The sequence below is a fragment of the Musca vetustissima genome, unplaced genomic scaffold, assembly GCF_032173495.1.
Source record: "Musca vetustissima isolate MV318-11 ecotype Yass unplaced genomic scaffold, APGP_CSIRO_Mvet_v1 utg42163, whole genome shotgun sequence".
In the NCBI taxonomy this organism is placed as follows: Eukaryota; Metazoa; Arthropoda; class Insecta; order Diptera; family Muscidae; genus Musca; species Musca vetustissima.
Genome location: NW_026881825.1, coordinates 291000 through 318711, shown reverse-complemented (window position 1 = coordinate 318711; position 27712 = coordinate 291000). Strand labels below are relative to the sequence as shown.

At 34.1% G+C, this 27712-nt stretch overlaps 1 protein-coding gene across 1 annotated transcript in view; it reads right to left on the bottom strand.

The window, feature by feature from the left end:
* Positions 1-118: 118 nt before the first annotated feature.
* LOC133327830 (pre-mRNA-splicing factor ATP-dependent RNA helicase PRP16) overlaps positions 119-27712 on the bottom strand; it is an 89422-nt gene continuing 61828 nt past the window's right edge. The window contains exons 3-5 of the mRNA XM_061536367.1: positions 3047-3959; positions 791-932; positions 119-725 (exon numbers count right to left, since the gene is read on the bottom strand). Of these exons, the coding sequence (XP_061392351.1) occupies positions 128-725; positions 791-932; positions 3047-3959 (1653 nt within the window). The 3' untranslated portion in view covers positions 119-127. The remainder of the gene's footprint in view (positions 726-790; positions 933-3046; positions 3960-27712) is intronic.

Here is a 27712-nt window from a genome sequence, read left to right as displayed (position 1 = left end):
TCCAACTTCGAAATACATGCATAAACATTTTCAATGCTAAATATATTTATATTTGAAAAGAAAAAAAATAATTATTTAGAAAAATTTGAAATTGATTTAATACAAAAAAAAAATTAAAGAACACACATTACAATCCAATTTTCGATGGAGTTCGTCTAGGTGTGGCATGGCCTGGTGTTGCTATCTCCTGTTTATTTGCCAATTGTTCCTCACGTTGAGCTGCCTTCAGTTTCCGTTCTTCCATTTCCTCTTGAGCCAAACGCATTTGTGTCTCCATCTCTTTAAGATGTTCAGCAGCTTGTTTTTTCTTTTCGCGACCACTGCGACCAGTTTCCTTCACAGAGAAGAACATAGGACCCAATTCGGCTAACCAATAGCCATCCACAGCAGTGGCACATTGCATATATTCCTTGGCTGTCATAACCAATTCATGATAGACCACATAATCGGGTGTGGTACCCAAACCATAAAGAGCCGAGGTAGGATGTAGATGACATGGCATACCGGTACGTAGATTTACATATTCACCAATACCCTTAAGGCGTGCCGCTTGATAAAAATATGCCGAACAGATACATTTACGGATTATATCCCAGTCGGTGCCACACGATTTCACTGAGAGTTTTTGTTGTATCATAATATCCTTAAGCTGTTGGCGGACTTCGCGTACCTTACGCATTGCCTTGATGTGTATGAAGTGTTCATTGCACCAATTAGAGCTGTAGCTGTAAGTAAAAGGAATAAATGTTAGTGGGAATATTAGGTAGGGTATTCGATAGGGTTTACTTACTTATTAAGCTTCCATTGCAAATACACATTGAGGTATGTCAAATGATCGGATTCGGGAACTTGAAACTTTTCACGAACACCATCAGCTTCTTCCTCACGGCCCTTGGGACGATAAAATATTGAGGGCACCGATAACATGGAAACTAGAAAGAAAATCATTTGGAGAATTTGTTAATGATCACAATACAATCGAAATCTTTTTTTAGTTTAATAAAAGGCCCTCAAGATTTGTAGATTCTTTTTAATGTTGGCCATAATATATTTTGAACTCTTCCACGACTAACAAAAACTCTAACAAGGTTGCTTTTGATGCCCCATTCCTCTTGAATGTTTCAACAGATCACGGACAGAAGATCCACGATGTAAAATGTCTCCTAGGTTTGTCACACGGGATTTCCTTCTGAACAATGTAGACTAACTTGATGAGTATCCCAACAGTTTCCTGGGATGACCATTGTCCCCCGATGTTGGATAATCCGACATGATGTGCCGGCCACAGCGATGTGAGTCTTAGGGTTTTCATTGTAATGTCAGTTACCAGATTTCTAAAGATCGTCTATAATATAATAATAGTGTTGCACTATCACTCCTATAGACAGAATATCTCATACTAGAGATTTTTTTAAAAACCAATACCGACCATAATTAAAATGTTAGTACCATTCCAAATATAGTACTCCTTATTGTACGTATTTCCAAAACTATCTCCATATCTTAACAGTACACACCAATTCTGACTGCAACAGAAATCTAGCTCTATACTAAATAGGGTATCATTTATTACCCTTTGTACTTTTGTAATAATAATTTGAAAAAAAAAAATTAAATATAGGTTCACCCCTATCCAAATTTAGTACCAATTAGTATACATTAATATAAATGTCCATAACTACATACCCTCACAATCATAAGTACGAGTTTCCAAATTCTCAATTCCAAATTTCAGGATTCTAGACCCATCGGTTTACCCTAAATTCAAATTGTACGAAATTTATTACCATTTAGTACACATAATTACGAATACACAAAACTTCTTACATACCTCAATTCTACACTCCAACAGTAATTTAATTTCAAATTTTTACTATTCCAGCTCTAAGTCCAAATTGTATGAAATTTAGTACCATTTAGTAACCATAAGTACTAATTTCCAAAACTACATCTATATCCCAAATCCTATACTCCAACAATAATCTTATTTGCAAAATTCAGTGTTCCATTTAAATCGAAATTGTACCAAATTTAGTACCATTTAGTACACATTAGTAGAAATTTCTTCTTGCGTACCCTAATCCTACACACTATCAGTGATCCTAACCAGCTCTATTGGTTCACCAAAAAATAAAAATTGTACCAAATTTAGTACACACAAGTATAAATTTTATTTCAAAATTTCAGTGTTCCAGCTCTGTCGGTTCACCCAAATCCAAATTGTACCAAATATAGTACCATTTAGTACCATTCGTACACATAAGTACTAATTTCCAAAACAACCTGCAATCGCTATATCAGGATCCGTTTCTTCAAATTCAAATTGTACCAAATTTAGTACGGTTTAGTACTTTTCGTATACATGACTACACACTTTTCAAACCACCTCCTAATATCGACCCTACTTCTCAAGCTTGATTCGCTTTCCAAATTTCATTTTTTAGCTCTATCCGTTCACATGCTACGAAATTGTAACAAATTCAGTACATTTTAGTACTTTTCGGGTACTTGTAGTTCGAATTTTCAAAAACCAAAAACCTTTGCTACATCTATCCTACACTATACCATGCGAAACGACTGAAGCTAGAATCTTGAAATTCGCCGGGAGGGTCACTCTTGGTCCAAGAGGCTGGGTTTTTGAAAATTCGTAATAGAATGGAACGGGAAGTACTAAATATGGTATCATTTGTATGTGGCGAACCGTTAGGACTAGAACTCTGAAATTTGGATTAAGGGTCATCCTACACTATATCAATACAAATTTCAGAGTTCTAGTGCTAACGGTTCGCACATACAAATGATACCATATTTAGTACTTCTTCCCGTTCCGTTCTATTAGAAATTTTCAAAAACCCAGCCTTATCTGACACCTTTGGACCAAGAGTGACCCTCACGGCGAATTTCAAGATTCTAGCTTCAATCGTTTCGCATGGGCGTTGATGAATCCTTAAGTCAGTCAGTCAATCACTTTACTCTTTTATTAGTATCGATAAATATAACCCTTTATATATACCTCTAATATTCAAAAGTTACATTTCTCACTTACCGATTATCAAAACTTCAGCACTACATTCCATCTGACAGGATACAATCAACATTTGACACTGTGGCGGATCCAAGGGAAATTCAGCCATTTGTCGACCCAACGGTGTCAACGCCCCTGTATGATCTAAGGCACCCAATATCCAAAGTTGATACAACGAATTCAGAATATTATCCTGTGGTGGTGGATCCATAAAATGAAATTGCAACAAATCGACCACACCCAATGATTTCAACAACAACACAGTGTTGGCCAAATTTGTTCGTTGTATTTCAGGTACGGTTAGAGGCAATAATTCGTCTTTGTATTGTCGTTGGGTATATAAACGATAGGCTTGACCCGGTCCAGTACGTCCAGCACGGCCGGAACGTTGATTAGCATTAGCCTGAGATATGGGATAGATTTGTAGAGCGTCCATACCAATGCGTGGATTATAGACTTTTAATTTACAAAATCCCGAATCGATGACATAGATAATACCATCCACTGTTAAGGAGGTTTCAGCGATATTTGTGGCCACAACACATTTGCGTATACCCTCGGCAGAACGTTGAAATATTTTCGCTTGTAAATCGGATGGTAATTGCGAATAGATGGGCAATATCGATAACTCTGGGGCGTTATCTATTTCCGTTAAACGTTCAGCTAATACCTCACATGTAACCTCAATATCCTCCTGACCGGGCATAAAAATCAACATATCACCTTCATTGGGAGTTAAATGGATTTGTAGGGCTTGCTTCACAGCCGATTCGACATAATCCTCACAGGGATTTTTACTAAATAGTACATCAACAGGGAAGGTACGACCGGGGATGGTAAAGGTTGGCACATTACCAAAGAAGGTGGCAAATTTGGTGGCATCCATAGTGGCTGAGGTAACAATTAACTTCAAATCACGTCTTCGGGCAACAATCTGTAAATAAAAGCAGAGAGAAGGGGAGGGGAAAATTAATTTATTACAAGCTATTCGGGTGGTGTGCGTGACAAAAACAAGAAGAAGAAATGGCTAATTTTAATTAAATTCCTACAATGACAGTTCATTAGGTCAAGGAATTTCACATTATTCCATAAAACACAAGGACTCCATAGAAATCATAATTTCTCTTTACACTATTTATATTCTCTTAATACGATATTTCAAAAGAAATTCACCACACTGTTTTTTTCTCATCGGCCAATGTTAAGCAATCTTACTCTCACTCTCTTTGACAGTTTAACATAGGGGAAAAGTAAACAGAATGTTAATAATGCTATTGTTGTTTTCAGTTCGCTGATAAGTGTAAATGTGTACGTGCTGAATGGCACGTAGACATTTTATTGGTATTGGTCAGGGAGACTTATAATAAGAAGATGTTGTCGTTTTTTCTTTAGGGAAGAGATGTTTAAAATTATTTTCCGAAAAAAAAAGAAATGGAATGTATAAATTGAAATCATTTTATACTCTGAGTTAAGTTTATATGATAAATAGAAAATATCAAAGAACCTATACCCTCAAATCTGTTCCGATTTTCTATTATATTTTATTATTAAGCTGTTTACCTATATAAATTACAGACCTATAAAAGACTATTAATGAAAATATCAATATTTATCGTCAAAAATAGTGTACGTTTTTCAAAATATTCTCCAGCATATCCAATCCTTATATGGGGCCTACCCCGAAGCATAAGTCAATATTGATACATTTATGCGAGTTAGGGGACTATCCTAAAAAGTGGACCAAGATGTATAATTTTTATTAGAAAAATTTGTTCAATGAGAATCCAAAATACCAAATTGCAGCCAATATGGTTGAAAAACGTGTCCAAAATACCGTGTTGTGGGGGGTACCTATATATGGGGGCTACATCAAACGGGGACCGATATATCCTATTTGCAATACCAAACATCCTAGGAGTACTAGCAATGTCTGTGCAATTTCCGAGCTTTATCTTAAATATTGCGATCTGTATCGTGATTTCAACAGACGGCCAGATATAGAATTTTATTCTGATCAAGAATATATATATATAATTTGGGGGGTTTCCGGTGAATATTTCGAGGTTTTGCAAACGGAATGACAAATTTAATATACACTTCACCGTATGGTGGAGGGTATAAAAACGAAAATGGGCTAATAGAACAAAAACCAAATTTTCTTATGTTCAGATTCCACACTATGTCAGCTCCCGGCCATACAAATGATATACGATGAGCATCTTTAACAATGATAATATAAACCAGACTGGATTTTTGATTTTGAATAATAAATGAATGCTTTTGATTCATTGTGAGAATTGAGTTCTGCAATCGACCTCCCACTCTCATTACTCCATATTCATCTATACACATGGTAAAGTGCGGTGATTCCTATTGAATTGCTTACTTTTTTAAATATTCCTTTCACTAAGTTGAACTAACAATTTCTCAACATTTTCTGTCGCATTTGCTCTTCCCGCGTTAAATATTTTGTAGGGTAAAACTTTTCCTTAAACTTCCAATAAACCGCAACACCAATTTGTACACTCTGTGCAATTTCTGATATGATGAGTATCCCTAAGCCAAATCATGAAAATATGTCGATTCTAACGTCAGGTTGGCAAGTGAAACAAAGATTTCTCTGGTCAAACCATCCATTCCATTTTTGCTTTGTTAACCACGAGATACCACAACACAATGCATTGTTTTATCTGGAGATAATGTTTTCGCTTTTTAGTCTTCTTTATACTATTGGCTCTCGTTCAGATAGACTTATATTTACTGTTGTTGTTTTCAGTCCACACCTTGGTCTCATTTTTGACTACTTTCATAATTTTTTTCGGCAACCGAGATATTAGAAAAATATCCACCTTACTTTTCAGTACAACTAATGACACTCCACTTGAAGTCTTGATATACACCACAGCTACACACGCCTTTTCAAATGGATCCGCAAATCCTAACAGATATACATCCACGACTACCGTAGTTTACAGTCATCTGTCAATTTCAGACCTTGCAACGCCGTTGGATTTCCACAATCTGGAATGTTATTTCCAAATCATTCCAGATTGAATCCGATTAAAACGTTTTTTCCACATTTATCAGATCTTGGCTCAGAAATTTATATATCTACGAAGGCAGTTCGGAAACTTCTTAGCCTATGAATAATTTCGCATGAAGAACTAGAGATGAAAAAGCTTTCTGTAAGATGGGTGCCGCATTTGTTAACAGTCGATCAAAAACGCATAACAATGAACATTTCTCAAGCTTATTTGGATCGTTTTAAGCCAAACAAACTGGATTTTAAGTTTCGTTTCGTAACTGTGGATGAGACATGGTTCCACCACTATATTCCAGATACAAAAGAACAGCCCAAACCATGGACTAAAGCTGAAGGAAGTGCCCAAATGAAGGGAAAAACAATTTAATTATTATTTTATTAATTGAATATCTGCAAATGGGTAAAACTATAAATTCAGAGTACTATTGCGACCTTTTGGATCAATTAAATGTACAAATTCGATAAAAAACGTACTGGCTTACATCACAAAATGAAAAAAAAAAATTCATCAAGACAACGCACCAGTGCTCAAGAGTGCTTAACAATGGCTAAAATCAACGAATTAAAGTACGAGTTGCTTGACCACCCACCTTATTCTCCGGATTTAGCTCCCAGTGATTTTTACTTGTTCCCAATTACAGTTGTAAATCACTATTTTGAAGACCTTGAGGAAAACTATTTTAATAAAGGGATAGATTTTCTAGAAAAGCGTTGGACTAAGTGTATTGCAGATTATATTGAAAAATTAAAATATTTTTGAAAAACTAACTATTCTCATTCATTGATAAGCTAAGAAGTTTCCGAGCCGGGATATAGTTAGATTTTAAGCAGATACGTATTCCACACAATTAGCAATATTATTTTCTTATAAATGATATGCATATAAGTTTAATCGGTATAAACCCAGTTAAAAATTAGGTATACAGATCTGCCTCTGTTAGGGAATAAGTGCTATTAACAATAAGATCTATGTATTGCAAACATTTCAGACGAATAAGGCAGTTCTTCTACCAAATTATTATTTCCCATCTAAAATCTTTTGAGGGACATTTTAACAGAATATTTGGAATTAAAAGGAAATCCGTCTTGGGGTATTCAGTTTACGGTTCAGCAAAAAGAATGAAACGACGCACAAGGACTCGAGATAGAAGGACACATTTTCTTCATAAATTGTGGGTTCACCGACAACAATTAAACACACCATATCTCAAACACTTACTTATGGCGAATTTGTCCTTCTGGGTTCCTAATATGTTCATCAAGACTAGGTAGTGACGGGCTATTTGGGATACCATTTGTTATTGTATCTACATATATGATTTCTATGAATACATTCAACGGCTTTTTTTGCATTTCGAGGAGCTTCTGCAAACTAAACCCATTATTTTTATATAACCTATCGAATTTTGTAGCGACCATAAATATTTATTTATATCTTATTACTAAACTTTACAGCATTTAATCTAAAATTTATTTTGCTAAACTATTATTTTAAATATACATCAATTCTTTAGTATAAACAGCTGATTAAAATTATGCTGTCCCACGCTCTTCATTTAATTGTTTTAACATATTTAATAGTATTTCTCATTTTATTTAAATACAAATAATTATTTCCCATATGGAACAGTAAAAAAAAATATGGATAACCCAATAATTTTCTTGATTACCACATTTTACACTCCAATACATCTTGTTATTATAAGTCTCCTTATCTCTACGATACAACTGTCAACACCAAAATGTTTCACATTGTGTTTATTGTTGTTGTTGCTGTTGTTGTAGTTACATGAATTTACTTATTTTCAATGACAATGATACAATAAAATGCCATGTCAAAATTTTATTAGTTTTTTTCCTTTCTTTCCTAAGAACAAAACAAAAAGAACTGAAAATAAAAACACAGAAAAATTTCCATATTTCAGTGTCATGATCGGGGTTAATGTTTTACTTCTGGTTCGAACCGGAGCAATCAAATGAAAATAAATAAAATAATAAAATAAATAAATTACAAAATCACGTTTTGAAGAAGACTCACATAGAGATTTGTTGTTTGTGTGTTTTAGAATTTCTGAAATGTGATGTTTTTGTTATTTGTTTAATTGTTTTTGTGGTTTAGTTTGGTTTTTCTTAGTTAGGGCAGGTTGTGGAATTTCGTACTGTACGACTTTAGTTATAATAGGGTGATAATGAGATTCCTCTTGGTGTAATTCTATTGCAGAGGGCTCAATATTATTGAGAATGCTGATTTAGATTTGAAATACCTAAATAGTAGAAATTAGAATATTAAATAAGAAAATTAGAATATTAAATAAAATAAAAATCTGACCTAGTCTGTTAAAAAGACATGACAAGACAACGACCAATTGGCATATATAGAGCCAATTGATCGTTGATAAAGACACTATACGGACCATGCAGACCAGTTGGTATGTTATAAAGACCTCTGAGTCTCTATACTGACCAGTGGGTCTGTTATAATGACCTTTGGGTCTCTATACAGACCAATTGGTATGTTTTAAAGACACGCTGGTCTATATACAGTGGTGGTCACGCAATTAAAACATTTATTGTGGTAAACCTTTTTTGATCAGCCCTCGATTCGTTTGAAGTATTTTTGAAATTTTTTTAATTCAGAACACTTCGATATACTGCACTTAAGAGATTTAGTGTGAAAATAGAAAATTATTGCATTTTTCCATAAATAACGGTTTTTATGAAAATACATCGAGTTTGAAGTGGCCACATAATTAAAACATTGTGTGATTTTTTTACTTTACTGCATTTTTTTTGAAAACATTTTTAAAAAATCACTTAAATTTAGGTAAGTTATGCAAATTAAGCATCGATAAAATCATTTATAAAAAAAATTTTTGAAAAAATCTGTAAAATTTATCAAAATTGTTTTTGCAAAATAGTCAGGCTTAATCCCAGTTTGTTGTTTTTATAAAAAAAAAACAAAAACAACAATTTATTAGTGGGGAATGTATGGCATTGTCCGCTGAGGGGTAAGGCAGGGAAGACTATAGTTTCGGATCTCGCCACTGATCCTCATCAGTGCCCTTTGTTTTTTAACCCGCCAAACACTACTTTATCAAAATTGCCAACAATTTGTACAGTACATGTAACATTCGAATGCACCAGAAATTGCTAGAATTAGTAGAAAACAATAAATAATTTTCAAAATAAATACATATTTGAAATAACTCAAAAAAATGGCAATTAACTTAAAGGAACGATTCAACTTCGATAGTCTTTATTGAAGAAGGCCGGAATATTTTTGCAGTATGTGAGAAAATATCGATTGATATTGGCATTTATTATATCAAATCGATTGTTCGAGTAGTACAGAATATATTTTATCAAAAAATATATCAGTCACAACGAAACGAACAGAGATCAACGCCTATGTTGACGAGTAAAAGTTTCTGGCACACAGCAGCGTAGAAAAATATATAGGGGAGACTGGGGCACCTTCGGCACTTTTTTTGAAGAGCTCTATATCTCAGTACATATTCAACATATATAACAACATTATGGCTGATTTTGTCCTCGGACACTTAATTATAAAAAATAGTACCAAAAAGATATAAAAAAATAGTATTAGTTAAAAAATTTTACAGTTTTGTGAAAAAAGTCAAATTCGCCGAATGTGCCCCAACCCGGGGTAGCTTCGGCATTTGATGGGGCACATTCGGCACCATAGTCATAGCCTGGTAATTATCATCGCTATCAGTCTGGTTGAAATTCAGATCCTCTAAAGGCTCTATTTGGTTTTAATACGCGACAAAATGTTTGAATTTTAGGGCTGTATTTTCTAGCGACGGACGTTGAAATCTCAAGGTCGCACACACCATCAGAAATAGGTTTTTTCTATCGCATTTTCGTCAATACAAGCACGTTTGATCTTATATATGCAATTTCCAACCATATTAAAGGATTAGTTTTAAAGACAAACTAAAAAAAAAACATTTTAATGAAATAATATTGCACAATCAGTATATGGCCGAATGCCGAATGTACCCCGAATGTACTTTTTATAGTTTTTTTCATTTTTTTCGATCAGTTTTGAAAAAACATTATATTTTTAAATATTTCTATAATAATACACATCGTAGTTAATCACTTTTTAATAATATTGTCTTAAAATTTTAAAAGGTTTTATACACGAAATACTTACGAAATGGAATTGAAATATTACAGAAACATCTATAAAAATACAAAAACCCATGTATCTAAATAAGCTTATTAGCTAGAAATTTCAAACTTTGTGTCAGTTATTTATTTCGATATTCGATACCTATGTATCGAAACTAGTGATGTACGGTGAGAGCTTCATAACGAAAACGCGATTGCCGAAGGTGCCCCAGTCTCCCCTATGTATAGAAAATATCGACGTCCAATTCGATACGTTTGAGAATTTCATAGAATTTCGTGTTTATGAGACACTCACAGATGTTGGTTAACAGGCGTTGTTGCCATTTAATGCGCAGGTCCCATAGTATTGAAGAAAAATACGTAATATAATTTCTATATACAAGGTTAAAAGGACAAAAACCGAAAAATGTACAGGAGAGTTGGAGTTAGTAAGCAATGAAGTGTAGACGTTTATATTGTATCAGATTTCGTTAACCCAGTGTGTTTAAATTTCCAACTCCATTGTATATATGCCAAATAAATCCCCATGAAATAGGTTAACCCGGTAAAAGTTCATATATAAATGCCGTTTTAGACTTTGTTCAGGCCGAACTTTTAACCGAATAAAGATTTTTTTGTTTGTTTTTATTCTACGGGTAATATAAACAAATTTCCGTGAAAACCTGGTTTGGTAGTGGCAGAGAAATTTAAAAAAAATGCACAATAACAGGTCCAATAGGTAAATATGTCACACCATGAAATCTTTAAATACCAAATAAACAAGTAAAAAAGTGTCAGTCGGTGTTGCCTACAGATATATACCCTCAGCCTATGGTTTGTGCTGGTCAATACTTATCAATAAACTATTTGTTCTAATAATAGAATTTGATCTGTGGAGACTTTTCTCATCGTGTGTGTCAAAACAGTCTGAACAACAACTGTCTTATCAGCGTTTCATGTGGGATTTTAGACTCTTATCTTAAAACGCTCCAACGATCAAATCTTTTGACAATTTAGTGTGGGAAGTACCAAATGTTTGAAATATATTTGGATATTATGTTCTCTTCTATAAGATTTACAAATTGTTATAACTTTGAACCTTTATAAGGGAGATACTACAAGGGGGGAAACGAAAAGTCCCATCTTCAAGCATTAAAAATACTTGGTTCAAATATTATGTTGTGCAAAGTTTGGTTTATATCGGATGCTCTGTTCGCATGATATTATAAAATTAATTTTTAGTTTCATAGTCATTCTGACAATTTTGTGGGGGAGGTACCAGAAGGAGTGGTTCGTTTTCCCCCATTTTTATTTTTATTTGGAGTGGTTCGTTTTCCCCCATTTTTATTTTTATTTGGATTGGTTCGATTTGAGTTTAGAAGAAATATTACGATATACATAGTTTGGTTCAAATCGGACATTGCACTTGCCTAATATTGGATTTATAAATGTTGAAAATTTTGACTCATTGTGGTGGAGGTACCAAAAGGAGTGGATCAATAGGTGCCATCTTTGGACTTTATCTAGACTTGGTAAAGAAAATAGCTTGTGGAAAGATTAAAAATATTACGATGTCCAAAAGTTTGAATGAAATCGGTTAGTTACTTTGACATAGGTTTCGGGGGCAGGCCCCACATAAATGGATACCCAATTATTGAGTAGCTTGGGAATTTTGAGCTCGATTTTCTATACACTTCCAGAGAAACGTGTCAAAATTAGGAAACGATTGGATTATAAGTTTTTGAGTCATCTTGCCCGCCATTCGTAAAAACACAGCGTTTTAAGTTTGAGTATCACTTTTTAGGGACTTTCTTGAATTAGTGTACATTCAAATTATATCAAAAAACTTAATCCAGACTTGGTGCTTTTGCCAAACCTAGATCAAGATTGCAGACGGTACTCCCATCGACTCACCACTTCCGGCAATTGCCTCACAAAGTGTCTATATAAAAAATTAAACTTTTATTTGAGCCCATAGATTATATGATTTGATACAAACTTGTAATCGGTCCATTCCTTCAAAATTGTAAATCCTATATAAATGTAATGGGTAAATGGGTGGCGTAGGGGTTGATAGATACCAAGCAACGGCTCTGATTGGCTTTAACATGGCGAAGCCCAGGCTTATCTTTGTGCCTCTTTCATCTCAATTGTGGACACTGGCCTCCCCGCGGTGCCACCTGGGAAGCTATTCTCAACACCCAATGAAATAGTTAGCTAATATGTGCCGCGAGTTCACCCATAAGAACTATAAAAAAGGGTTGAGGCGTCGGGTTAGTTGCCCATTCTCGGAAAACGCAACTTACTATGAAAAAGCTAAGAAAAAGAAAACCAAACCACCCTAATGTTGACGATCCCCGCAAACGTATAAAGGACCACGATCTGCGAATCTGCACTTGGAATGTGCGCACCTTGTACAGAACAGGCGCAGTGTTCGCTTTGGCGGATGTACTCAAGGAGTACAAAGCCGATATTATTGCCTTACGGGAAATGCGATGGAAAGGGACAGGCGATTACGCTCTGTATTATAGCTGCCATGAAACGAGACATGGATTTGGCTGCAGATTTATGGTTAACAGGAGAATAAAAGACCTCGTCTCCAGATTCACTCCAGTATATGAGCGAATTGCTATAATCCGTATAAAAGCGAAGTTCTTCTACATCAGTCTCATTTGCGCCCATGCTCCGACCGAAGATAAAGATGAACAGACCAAAGACATATTTTACGAGCGCCTAGAAACAGCATATGACCGTTGCCCTGGCCATGACATTAAAATTCTGCTAGGAGATTTTAATGCACAAATCGGAAGGGAAAATATCTTTGGCCCCACCGTTGGAAAATTCAGCCTTCATGAAGAAACATCCGACAACGGCATGAGGTTGATTGACTTTGCGGCAGCAAAAAACACAGTAGTTAGCAAGCGTCTCGATATACACAAGAACACCTGGATCTCTCCTGATCAAGCAACGAGAAATCAAATTGATCATGTTGTGATAGACGGAAGGCATTCATCCAGTGTTTTAGAGGTCCGATCGATCCGAGAAGCGATTCGGGATATCGATTCGGACCATTACCTTAGAACACGGAAACTCGACGTCGAAAAGCTGCAAACACAACAGGTAGCCGAGGCCTACTCCGCTCAACTTACCCATCTGCTTGAAGAAAGCACTTCTTGTCCCGATAATAGTATAGAAGCACAATGGCAACGAATTGCCCACTCCCTACAAACTGCATCAAAAGCAACTCCTGGTTACCAAAAACCACCACCAAGAAACCCATGGTACGATCAAGAAAAAAGTGAGCGTGAGCAAATCGAGATGTACAGGAGTCAGAACGAAATTTAACCAACGAGTAAAACACCAAACCGAAGGCTTTGGTGCAGGCACATCCTCCTGTAGAGATGAAGAAGGAAACCTGGTGACAGATACAAACAGCGTGTTGAGGATCTGGAAGTAGCATTTTGAAAAGCTTCTGGTATCAAATAGTGGCATTGAAGAAGATACCCCAAAACCAATAAGAGATGATGGTATAGAGTGTATACCACCTTGCCAAGATGAGGTCAGAATAGCAATTAATCGGCTGAAGAACAATAAAGCAGCAGGAGCCGATGGGTTACCAGCCAAACTATTCAAGACTGGTGGTCAGGTGCTGGTCGGGAGCATGCACCAGCTGATTAGTTCAATTTGGCTAGAGGAATTCATGCTCAATGATTGGAACCTCAGCATCCTATGTCCCGTGCACAAAAAAGGAGACAAGACGATATGTGTCAACTATAGAGGAATTAGTCTTCTTCTCATCGCATATAAAGTGCTATACAGTGTGCTGTGTGAACGATTGAAACCTATGGTCAATTACATTATTGGACCATACCAATGCGGTTTCAAACCTGGCAAATCCACCATTGACCAGATTTTCACTCTGCGCCAAATCCTGGAAAAGACCCACGAAAACACACCGACACATTCCATCTATTCGTCGTCTATAAAGCCACATTCGACAGCCCTATCTACGTTCGGCATTCCTGCAAAATTAATACGGCTATGCAGGATAACTTTAAGTGGCACAAGATCAGCAGTTAAAGTAGGAAAGGACCTATCGGAGCCCTTCAATACCGAACGAGGATTCAGACAAGGTGACAGTTTGTCGTGTGATCTTTTTAACATCCTACTGGAAAAGGTCATACGAGACGCAAAGATAAACAGAAATGGCACTCTGTACACCAAACAACACATGTTACTCGCCTACGCCGATGACATCGATATAATGGGTCGAACATTGCGAGCGGTAACAGCCATCTTTGAACAAATTGAAAAGGAGTCTGCCAAGGTGGGTCTGGCAATAAACGACGAGAAGACCAAGCTGATGGTATCAACGAGCAAGACGTCCAGTAGACTCGGACCAACTGTGGAACTTGAGAACTACAGCTTCGAGGTAGTTAAAGACTTTATATACTTTGGTACCGCCATAAAAAAAAAAACGAATGACATCAGTTTTGAAATTTGGAGAAGAATTGTGATGGCCAACCGATGCTACTATGGTCTGAGGAAACAACTCAAAAGCAAGGTGACCTTGCTTTTGACCAGACCAAACTCACACTTTACAAGACGCTGATACTACCCGTGCTATTATATGAATCAGAAGCATGGGTACTTGCGCAAGCAGATGAGGCAGCTCTTGGGGTGTTTGAGAGAAAAATTGTCCGAAAGATCTACGGGCCGATCTGCGTCGACGGTGAATATCGGCATCGAATGAACCACGAGCTCTACATTTTATACGCGGTCATCGACATAGTCAGTCGTATTGCACGGTGGCTAGGCCATGTTGTGCGGATGAATGAGAATACCCCAGCTCAAAAGGCATATAAAAACGAGCCTACTGATGGTTCCCGTAGAAGGGGAAGGCCACGAATTAGATGGAAAGACCAAGTAGAAAACAACATCTTGGAACGTGGTCTTCCAAATTGGTGGATTTACGCACAAGACCGACGCGTTTGGAAATATTTTTTTAAGCCCAAATTTACACATAATATTTTTTTACCAAGTTCAAAATGTTGCAATATGTAAGCAATTCCTAGGTCGTCATTTCAGACTTTCTTAATTGGATTAAGAAACATTAAATAATAATAATAATAATAATTAAATAAATTAAAAACATGTTCAATATTGGTCATAATTAAATTGTTTATAAATTAATTTGAAATACTGCGTAAAATACTTTTTGGGTTAGTCTGTGATTTGAAGCGGAAATACCTGTCATTATAATTGAAATATTTAAATCAAATAAACGTCTAATCAATATCACGGCTATAATACAGTGAATCCATCTCATAATTATAAATATGGTCTATATTGGGGCAACTCTGATACTTGGACCAATATTAATCATTTTTGCAATGGAGACTTTCTACTCAATATGAATCCAAACTATAAAATCGAAGTCTACTTGGTGGAAAAACGTGTCCAAAATACCGATATTTAATATGTACCAATTTTTTTGGGGAGGGTACTCTAAAAATTAGGCCAATATTGATAATTTTTTGTAGGAAATTTTTATATCCAAAATACCTATTTACAGTTGATTATTAATTGCCTCTAATAAACAGGTTCTACGTTCCATTGCATATTTATCGCAATAAAACAATGTCGTGGTAGTTAATTGCTAATTTGTATGTCTTGTATTTTGACGAATATATATTTTGTTTATGAATTTACAATCAAATAAAAAAAAATCACAAAATAAAAATAAAGTAGAAAAAACAAAACAACAACAGCAAAACAAATAATAAAAATTGCAGTAAATTGCGATTTTGGGAAATAATGTTGGCATTATTTATTTCGTTTTAATAACGATTTTGTTTATGGGTGGCGTTCGAAGTTGTTTTTATTGTCAAGATAAAACAGTTAATAATTTGATAAGATTTAAATGCACTTTTTTGGCAATTCATTTTCGGAATAGCTCAATTATTCCGCGTAAATACGAGTACTAAGGTCCCCACGCCTTCAATGAAATCAATACATGTATGTACTTTCCGTCAGAAAATTTTGAAAATTGTAACATGAACAAATGCACGACTTTAACGTCCAATATGTAATCAAATTTTATTGTGGCATTATAATTAACATCTGTATTGAATTATATCAACATCTCAGTTATGACATTGAAATACATTAGTATATATTAATGTATATTACATCCAAATTTTGTATGTATTTATTACTTGTAATACCTCTGCGATTTTATTTTGTAAACATAGGAACTAAGTAAAGGCCACAAGAATTTTGAACAACAACAAAAACGAATAGACAACAAAATGTTTAGCACAAATTAACTTTGTTTACCAAATAAATTTTTACACATTTTTTCGTGTGTGTTTGTTTTGGGGTGTCGTCAATTTTGAAATCTTGCCAACAAAGCGCGAACAAAAATTCTAATAATGTCTTGTTGGTCCAAGGTTTATTTATCATAAAAATAAAATTTAACAGACGTACAAACATATCATGTGGGATGTAAAATTATTATAAAAAAAATTAAGTAAAATATTATGTAAATATAAAATGTAAAATTATATAAAAAATGAAAATTTATCATGTAAGAAATTAGATCTATATATAGAAATCTAAAAAGGTGTTGCGTTCGGATCACTATGGGCTAGAGATCCTATTTTTTGGTAGTGGGTTTATTAAATAAATAAATATCACATATAAGGGTATCGAGGACGCTGATTACGATTTAACAATTTAATAGGGTGGATCGAAAACGGCGATCAATTTTTGTTAAAAGTTGAATAATTCAAATTATTTTTGAGCACGTTTTGTAGAGCTATGGCCACTAAATACAAATGTGAAATCAGATTTTGAAAATCCAAATGAGTCCAAAATGACGTATCAAATATAAGAAACAACTAAATTTTTAATTTCTTGGCAGTATTTAAAGTTTTAATGGTCTTAAAACTATGGCATACCTTAATTAAATTTGATTTATAGCCAATTTGGCTCCAAATGTGTTCCATAAATAGAAAATTCCAATCTAGAGATCCGTTATAGGTTAGCAAATTTGTAAGACAAAAAAAGATCTTAAACGTTTTTTTTTTAATTATGTATTAATATATAGCTTGTATTTTGTTCTAAAATGTGGAAAAATTGTGAATTTGCTTACAAATGCCTTTTTAACCACGAAGAATGGCTCCATCGAACTTCTTAGTGATGTGGTGTTGCTGGTACTTCGTATACTATAGTCTTTCCTGTAGTGGCTCTTGGTGGACAAAGTCATACTTTCCACAATAATAAATAGTTGATTTTTGACAACCTGGGATTACTGGGTTTTATATAAACCTTTTTGTGATACAAAGCCCTAAACCAAATTAATACCACACTATTTTTGAAACAAATCAATCCTAAACCTTTAAATATCAAGTATAAGAAAAAAATGGCCTTAAACCACAGTCAAAATTAACGACTCAAATGAAGGACGTTTAACATGGCATCTTACAAACACAAACGTAATATAGATTCTTAAAAACAGTTTCTTAAGATAGTTTCAGTATAAGTTCAATTAAAAAAACTTTTATACATAGGCCATTTGTTATGTCTCCTAAATATATAATAAATAATTTTCAGTGGATTAAATAGGTTATCCTTCAGTATGCTCTCGTCGAAGAGGCATTCTAAATATTCCAGACCAAAAAGTATAATCTCTTTTAATTCAAATTTATTTTATTGTTTTTATATCAGAAGCGCTTCGCTGCCCCTGAATCTTGAATTTTTATATGCTCGTATTAACAAAACAAAAATGTGTGAAATATCTATGCGTTCTCTTGTCTTCCTATTGGTAACTGACGATATTTGCATAGAAGTTATTGAATTGTTCGCTGTTTTCTGTAATGGTGGTAATTTTTGTATCCTTTAAAACTTAGAATAAAAATGTTTTTCATATACTGAAAAAATTCAAAATTAATACCTTTTATAAATTTTACACAAATTTTATTTCGTTATAAGTATGTATGTATGTGCATGAAAATGAAGAGAAGGCGGTTAGTGGAATTACTGAATTGGTCGTTATTGTCAGTACAGATAAGTACATTTAATAGGGTAAAAAAACTATTTTGCACATCTTAATATCCCACTATTCGACTTATAACGTGTTTTCCAGATTCATTCAATTCATGTTTTATATATTTATTTTGTTTAATAAATTGTTACAGTATGTTAGGGTCTTCACTTCAAATACTATTTTCAATGAACTTATTCTCAAGTCGTCCCAAACGTTTTTATATATGACCAACCCTAATATTCGATATCAGGCATTGACATAAGAATAATGTTGTTTTGGTTTTTTTCTATTCAAATAAAATTTTTCACAAACTGACAAAAATGAAAAATTATAATGTCAATAATTTCTTTCTATTTGTATTTCAATATACATACATATTTTATATTTTATATATTTCAAAATATACCCTCAACGTTCCAAAATCTTCGGATGATGCGCAATTGCAGCCATCTTTCTGAAACAAATTTTAAAGTAGCTACATGCTACTAACATACATGCATATATTCATTCAGAAGTATGATTATTTTTGATGATATTACAACGCATCCACCCTTGACGTACTCTTGGTAAAATTTGTTCAGTGGTTCTTAAGTCCACAAACAATATGCTTTCAATTTTCTAAATACATATGTATAGATAGAAATGCAATGAGGAGTACATTTTCCCTTGGTAGTCCGCGATCCTATTATATGGAAGATGCGTACTTAAGCCCACCTTACTCAGACATATTTTGAAGTCGGTATCTGTAACTTTTCTTAGAATATACACAAATTACATGTTCATAATTTCTGAGGCATTAGTACCTTCGATGCTATAACTCCGCATCCACGCCTAATCTTAAAGGTTTATAAAACCTATGTTATTACCAGGACATGTCATAACGTTCTGTGAAAGTCTCAGTAAAATCTGTCCAGCGATTTTTGAGTCTACAAACGAAATGTTTTCTGTTTTCAATATGCAGATTTTGAAAATGCAGCAGAAATTGTATTTTCCGTTGATCGTACCAAGCTCGTTTTTGTATGGATGGTGTGTATTTACACCTACGTTATTCACACAAATTTTGAAGACGGTATCAGTAACCGTTCTTAAGATATACGCATATTACATGTTCCGAAACTTTGAGGTATGTTTACTATTGACGCTATAACTCTGCATCCACGCGGAATTTTAGAAGTTTAGCTAGCCTATGTTACTTTCAGGGCATGTCATGACATACAGTGTAAATGTCATTAACATCTGATCAGCGGTTTTTGCGTCTATCGGGAACATACACACAAACAAACAAACAAATAAAATATTTTCATATATAGAATTTATTTTGTTTTTGTACATTTTCCTTCATGGCAATTTCCTCTTCCATTTGTTCAAATTATACTGGCATACTTCCATAATTAAAACAAATATTTATATCCATGTATGTATACAACGGTCATTGTTGATGTGTGTTATAATTATAATAATAATTTTTATTATTTTGCAAAAACAAAATAATTTTTATTATATTTTTCCATTTCCATATAACACAAATGCAGTAGGGGAGACTGGGGCACCTTCGGCATCGGGGCACCTTCGGCAATCGCGTTTTCGATATGAAGCTCTCACCGTACATCACTAGTTTCGATATATAGGTATCGAGTATCGAAATAAATAACTTACACAAAGTTTGAAATTTCTAGATAATAAGCTTATTTAGATACATGGGTTTTTGTATTTTTATAGATGTTTCTGTAATATTTCAATTCCATTTCGTAAGTATTTCGTGTAAAAAACTTTTTAAATTTTTAAGACAATATTATTAAAAAGTGGTTAACTACGATGTGTATTATTATAGAAATATTTAAAAATATAATGTTTTTACCAAACTGATCGAAAAAAATGAAAAAAAACTATAAAAAGTACATTCGGGGTACATTCGGCATCTTAAAGAGGGGCACATTCGGCCATATACAGATAGTGCAATATTATTTCCTTAAAATGTTTTTGAGTTTGTCTTTAAAAATAATCCTTTAATCTGGTTCGAAATTACATATATAAGACTAAACGTGCTTGTATTAACAAAAATGCGATAGAAACCCCCTATTTCTGATAGTGTGTGCGATTTTGAGATTTCAACGTCCGCCGCTAGAAAATATAGCCCTAAAATTCAAAAATTCTGTCGCGTATTAAAACCAAATAGAGCTTTTAGAGGATCAGAATTTCAACCAGACTGATAGCGATGACAATTACCCGGCTATGACTATGGTGCCGAATGTGCCCCATCAAATGCCGAAGCTACCCCGGGTTGGGGCACATTCGGCGAATTTGACTTTTTTACAAAACTGTAAAATTTTTTAACTAATACTATTTTTTTATATCTTTTTGGTACTATTTTTTAAAATTAAGTGTCAGAGGACAATAATCAGCCATAAAGTTGTTATATATGTTGAATAAGTACTGAGATATAGAGCTCTAAAAAAGTGCCGAAGGTGCCCCAGTCTCCCCTACATACATACATGTGTATGTATTGGCATGCGCCAACTCAACATTTGTCGATAATAAAGGAATTTGTTAAACGATTAACAATTACTGCATTACATACAAACAAAATTGAACACAGTTTGTCCAATAAGTGTCGACATATTGTATCTTTTTTGTTGTAGAGGTGGGGGAATTTTTATTACATTTTGGCAAAGATAGTACGATGTGCAATCATTGGGCAAAATCGGACACTCCATTAGCTTCATATGAAATTTTCAAAATTTGACACTTTGGCCGGGAAGTACCAAAAGGAATACACCGATGTTCTGCTACATTTTGAGGGGACGTTCAAGAAGGTGTGGACCGATGAAAATAGTACGATGTTCAATATTTGGATTAAATCGATTACTACCTTTGAGAGTTATCTTGTGCACCAGCCACAAGACGGCATTTGTGAATCGACTCAATATTGTCTGAAACGTATTAGGTACAAAAAATATGGGATCCAAAACCAATATATCAGTGAGACACATTTTTGTGGTGGCAAAACCATTAGCTATAACGATGATGGTATACATTTTATTGACATACTGTATTTATAGTGCGTCAAACATACGGATATTTACATACATCTGCATATTACATTTTTACTATAAAAATATAGTTTATAGATAGCCAACATGGGTGATCAATGTATTTTCTTGGCGCCATATTAAATAATTTACTTAATATATTTATACATTCTATTACATTGTAAGTATGTTACATAGTAAGCGAGAAGTTGTTGGTATTGTAATATTTATAGATGGAGGTAGATATAAGTTATTAATAATAATATTTTGCCCCTTATGATTCAGATGACGTCAATAGGGAAGTAATACATTTTTAATTTTTTCTGTATTATAGTTGTATGAATATATCTATATAAGGAATATACTGAATTATAATAATGTCGAATTTTAAGTCGACAGGATATGGTCCCACATTCCCAAATAATTAATTCCATTACTGCTAAAAGATATTTTCGCCTTACACCAATCCCATTAATATGGAGAATGTGTACTATTTTCGGGTTAAGAACCATTTTATGTACACATGTATGAGAAATGTTTATTATAATGGCATGAACAAAATAAAAAAATGAAACAAAAATTCCGTCTGACAAGGTTAAGGTTAATATTTATCGCCATAATTTTGTACACAAATTATGAAATCAATTTATTTGAATATTTTAAGAAAATTGTCTCTGTGAAATATGAACAGTGATTATTAAAAAAAAAAAAACAAAAATCTATTTATGGAAATGTCAATGTTTCATGGAACTGATTCATTTTTTACCGACAATTTTTTAAAATGCCATTATATTTATGTTATATGGAAAGTATTTATTTGGAATATTTGAAAGACTTTATATTGATATAATACTTTCTAAAGGAGTCATTGTAGATCATAAGAATTATGATAGAACTGAAAAGTTGATGATAGCGACATCATCGATGAACCTAATGTAGGCATGTAAATTCAAGGTCGACACAGTCAATAGTATGGACTTTAAGTTAATTTATGAAACTATTTCCTATACAGATTTGTCAAAAATATAGGATTTTTTAAGGAACAAATCTTGTTTAGTAAAAACGATCAGATTTTTCTGAAAATTTTTCCAGAGGTAGGTATTTTTGCCCTAATTATGGGGATATCTTTTTTTCTTGGGGGACGTATCCGGTTACCCGGTTATTTGACCCGGATGTTCGGGTACGGGTACCCGGTTATATCCGGTTCATTTTAAAGGTTATAGAAATACCTTTCCATTGAGTGGTAATATGATTAAGTTAAGTCTCAAACCATTTTGGAGATATAGTCAAAAAACTGGGTTTTGGTCCCTGATTTTTTTGAAAAACTCCCTAAAAGTCGAATTTGGGTCCACTATAGTCCCTCTCCATCTCAGACTCAAATGATAGACCACGATTGTTTTTGTTGGGTTCTAAGGCACATATCTTTTGATCCCCAACAGATACAGCCGCATATCGCACCTTTTTGGAAAGGGTAAATTGTGGTCTATCATTTGAGTCTCGGTTGGAGATGGACTATAATGGACCCAAGTTCGACTTTTAGGGAGTTTTTCAAAAAAATAGGGGACCAAAACCCAGTTTTTTGACTATATCTCCAAAATGGTTTGAGATAACCCCATCATATTACCACTCAATGGAAAGGTATTTTTATAACCTTTAAATTATACCCATATTATATTAATCGGATGCGTAGAACCGGATATAACCGGGTACCCGTACTTGAACTTCCGGGTCAAATAACCGGGTAACCGGGTACGTCCCCCAAGAAAAAAAGATATCCCCATAATTAGGGTAAAAATACCTACCTCTGGAAAAATTTCAGAAAAATTTGATCGTTTTTACTAAACTAGAGTTAAACCTTTTTTAAGTCTATGTCTTGAATATTAGTACGAATAATGAAATAATTTTTATAGGACTTCTATTGGGGGTTAAAATTGTATCTACGAAAATACTATATATATTGTCTTTAAATATATAAAACTCCCTATAGCTCTATTGCATATAGAGGTCATAGTCGACCATTAAATTTCGTGAAATATTTCGTGATATTTGTACCCTCTTGACCGACCAGAGATCAACAAATATTACTAATATTCAGTTTTCAGTTTTTCAATAGTGGCCTATAGATCGACTCGAAAAAAAACACAAAAAAATAAGTTTTTCGGTCCAGTTCATTCCAAAATTATTATCTGATCATCACCGAAAATTATAGGCGTTGTCCTTGACGATACCTGAATCCTCATGGAAAATTTCAATAAATATTTCCGCCCTCTAGTGTGGTAATGGGTTACTAAATATAATATGAATACGTAAGCACCTGTAAATATTTAAGTGTGTGGAAGTTACACTTAAATATTTACAGGTGCTTACGAGTACATACGACAATATAATTGGTATCAATTTAAAGGTCAAGCACTCCTCTTGGATATACGATAAACTTCTCGGGTCTATGTCCTTCAGGTGAAAATATATACGCCATAGAATACAGTCGCTAAATATTGATCGATCTTTATAAAAACAGGCATGCTTATTCTTTGGCCCGATCCCCTTCTCCATGTAAAAATTCGCGATGTTTGGGCCATAATTCAGGCCTCTGGAACGACCAGAAAATCTGACAAAAATAATGTTTCTGGTCCATTTTATCACCTAAATATTAACCAATCTTGACCAATCTTCATTGACCAAAATCTATCCTACATGCAAAAGTTCGTGAAGATTGGTCCATAACTGTGGCCTGCATCGTGTTTACAAATTAAAATAGACAGACGGGCGGATGGACACACATGTCTAGATCGACTCAGCTAGCCCATATATGATGATTGGTATACTTAAATGTGGGTCTAGAATCAATATTTCGCGGGCCAGCACAAAGCTATAATACCCTGAAAACATAGTTGTGTAGGGTATAAAAAGAACCATGTTTCCAACATTTTGAACCGAATATTCAGATTCAAAAGAACCGGGTTTTAATTTTTTGAACCGGATATTCAGATAATAAATCCGATACAGCACGTTTTTTACAAGCTATGATATGCATATACGGTATTGAAGCCGCTATTGCCCCGGCCTATTTTAACCCGTTGTGGCCCAATGTTGCCCACAGGCAACAAAATGTTTTAGAGCTAATATTTAATATACTGTTAGTAGATATATATTCTTTGGATATAATATAGTCAAGACCTGATTGTGGACAACACATAGCACAAGAAAAATCTAAAAAATCAAATTTTTGGTAAAGTTTGGAGCTTTTTAATATAGAGAATAGGGCAAAAATGTGTACAGTACTAATTTGTGTATACAGTCCAAATTATTTAAATCGCTTCGTATTCGAAATATACGAATTCTGCCGTCAGAATTATTTTTGATTCTTGTAAAAGATAAAATGATTTTTCGTCGACCTTGCATTTGGTTTTCTTGATATTGGGCTTTTATTTTTCAGAAAGAATGTACTGTATCTCCCGAATGCAAGGATGTAGCGATGTCAAATTTTGTCCATATCCTATCTAGAATAGTTGCATTAAATCTGTGAACAGAAAATTGTTCTATGATAACGGAAAAAAATTCGGGGCTCAAAGGGTTAAGTATTTTCATGGTTCTAAGAGTACTTTTCAAAGAAAGCTCTTAGTCAAAAAGGCATCAATCCCGAAGCTTATAGTAATCTTTGGGGACACTTCTTCCTTCTTTGAATTATTTTAAGTATTTCTTCTTGACAGCATTTATGGGGTAATCCAAGCGACACGTCGTGCATGTCATTTTGTCATCTTGGAAGGACAGATATAAAACACTCTAAGCTGAAACAAGTTCCTCAAGTCTGGTATTTTAAAAATCCATTGAAGGAAAAACTCATCGCAATGTTTCCAATTCCTAGAAGTGCCATAGTGAATCCATGATTTCGGGTTTGAACTAGGCAAATTCTAGGGAAAGTATTTCTCTAACATATACCTGCTGATTGGCTGCAATTTGACATTCCAGGTTCATGGTGGGTAGACAAACCTTATTCTTAAAAAAATTAAAAAAAAAATCAAAATACCGAAAATGACAGACAATGGGTGATATGTCATAATTTGACATAGCACCCATATCAAAGTTCCACCCCATTTTCGGTAGTTGAATTTCTTAGCCGAATTTTACAACCTGATTGTTTAGTAATTTTCCCAGGCAATTTTAAAAAATTGTCTGTCATTTTCGGTATTTTTAGAATTTTTGTCATGGTTTTCATTCGAATTGGCAGTGATTTAATATTTTGGTAACTGTCAGTATACCTATGGTGGAGGGCATAAAAGTGTCGACATGGACGAACTTAATGCCCTGTTGTTGCTTACTTGTTTAGAATATATGTGGACTCTGTGCCACATATTTTTATATCATCACACATGTATATAAGTATGATTGTTCGATTTGAAAACAAAATGCATATTATAATGGGTAACATATAAAAATAAATGCGAAATATTTTTAGATATTTATGACTGTGTGACAGACAGACAACTCTCTCATAATAGGCTTTTATGGATTGTTTAACAATTAAATGATCAAACAGAAAGAGGAGGTGTGTTGCACCAACACAGCATCATTATTAAGATATTAACAGTGTTTATTGTGCTCGCTCTCTGTATATCTCTGCATCTGCAGACAGTTTCATTCTCTCATTATTTGTTATTAAACAATAACAAAAAAATGTATGGAAAAAAATAAAATACGTAAGTGCAAAAATATTTTAGCAGATGTCTCACAAAAAGAACCAAAAACAAATATAATAACGCGTCAAGACAACAGAACAGATAGAAGGAGTATCTACTAAATAATTTCGGTTTCTGGTTATTCATTCGTAAATTTTGTATTTATTTTTGTTTTTGTATGAACAGATCTCCCCACACAAATTGTCTGCAAAATATATAATGATTATAAAAAGTTAAAGCAAATAAATGATAACTGCTTTGGCTCTAATGAAAAAGGGGTTTTTGGGTACAATTAGTGTTGCCACATTTCTTGTTGGAAATAATTACGTCATGAAATGAAAATTTCATTAAGTTTTGCCGAGTCGAACTTTTTATATACTCCACCACGAGTCGGGCATTCAATATATCTAAAATAGATAGGTATTTTTATATGTGGGCTATGCCATGCTAAATTGCTGCCAGAAGAAAACGAAATACCAATCAACAAAAAATCTGGTTGGGAAATTTGGCTTAAATACCGAAAATTGGCGATAAAGTCCTTAATATATTGATTACTGGGGAGTTCCACGTTTAAGCATCGTGGAGTCTATTCACGTTCGCTAACGATTTTGACAAGTCAGCAAATGTTCGTATTTTGACGAATTTTGTTCGGGATCAAAGCTTCCTTCTAACACTCGATGTTGAATCGAGAACGGTTTTACATACTCGTCTAAGTATGTTAAAAGTGGGAAATTTAGAAATACCTGAAATGACAGAAATTAAACTCTCTCTTTAAACACAGTCATTATATGCCATTTAAAGGAGAATGACTAATCAATTTAATTTTTAGCCTGTCAAAAAACCGCCCCTTCAAAACGACCTGTGAGAGCTTGCATTGTAGACTTCAGGTAAATAAATTGTGGTGTACAATTCAAAATTGATCGCCCTTTTGCTGAATTTGGCTCATCTTAAAAGATCCACTCGGTTGATAGATACTATATTTTGGGCTCATACGAATAGTTCCATGATGATTCGTCATCTGTAAGGATTTTATAAATGTTTACAGAAGCATCGCGATGACATATTTTCAAAATTTCTTTGCACCACGAGCCTTTTTTAAACGATTGACATATTGTGAGGGATTCAAAAAGAATAAAAAATTTATGAAGGGGGAAGAAAAAATCTAAATATGTCTCTGGCTCATGTTATGTCACATGACAATCATTGTTCTGACCTGTGGCAAATAAATTGTGGTGTATAGGACAAAGGCCATTTTTGGCCGATCTAACCGACCTTTGAAAGCACACATTGCTGTTTGTTTGCTCTAATTTTAATTTGTACGTTCAGCGATGTCCACAGAAATCAAAACACACTTGTTTCGGGACCGGAGCAGCAACAGGTTCAAGCATCTCGATATACACAAGGCCACCTGGATTTCTCCTGATCAAGTAACGAGAAATCAAATTGATCATGTTGTGATAGACGGAAGACATTCGTCTAGTGTTTTAGACGTTCGATCGATACGAGGAGCAAATATCGATTCGGACAATTACCTTGTGGCAGCCAAGATTCGCACTCGTCTTTATGTAGCAGCAAATGTGCGATATAGTGTAACACGGAAACTCGACGTCGAAAAGCTTCAAACACAACAAATAGTAGAAGGATACTCCGCTCAACTTACCCACTTGCTTGATGAAATCACTCCTTGTCCCGTTATTAATACAGAAGCACAATGGCAAAGAATTGTCCACTCCCTACAAACTGTAGCAAAAG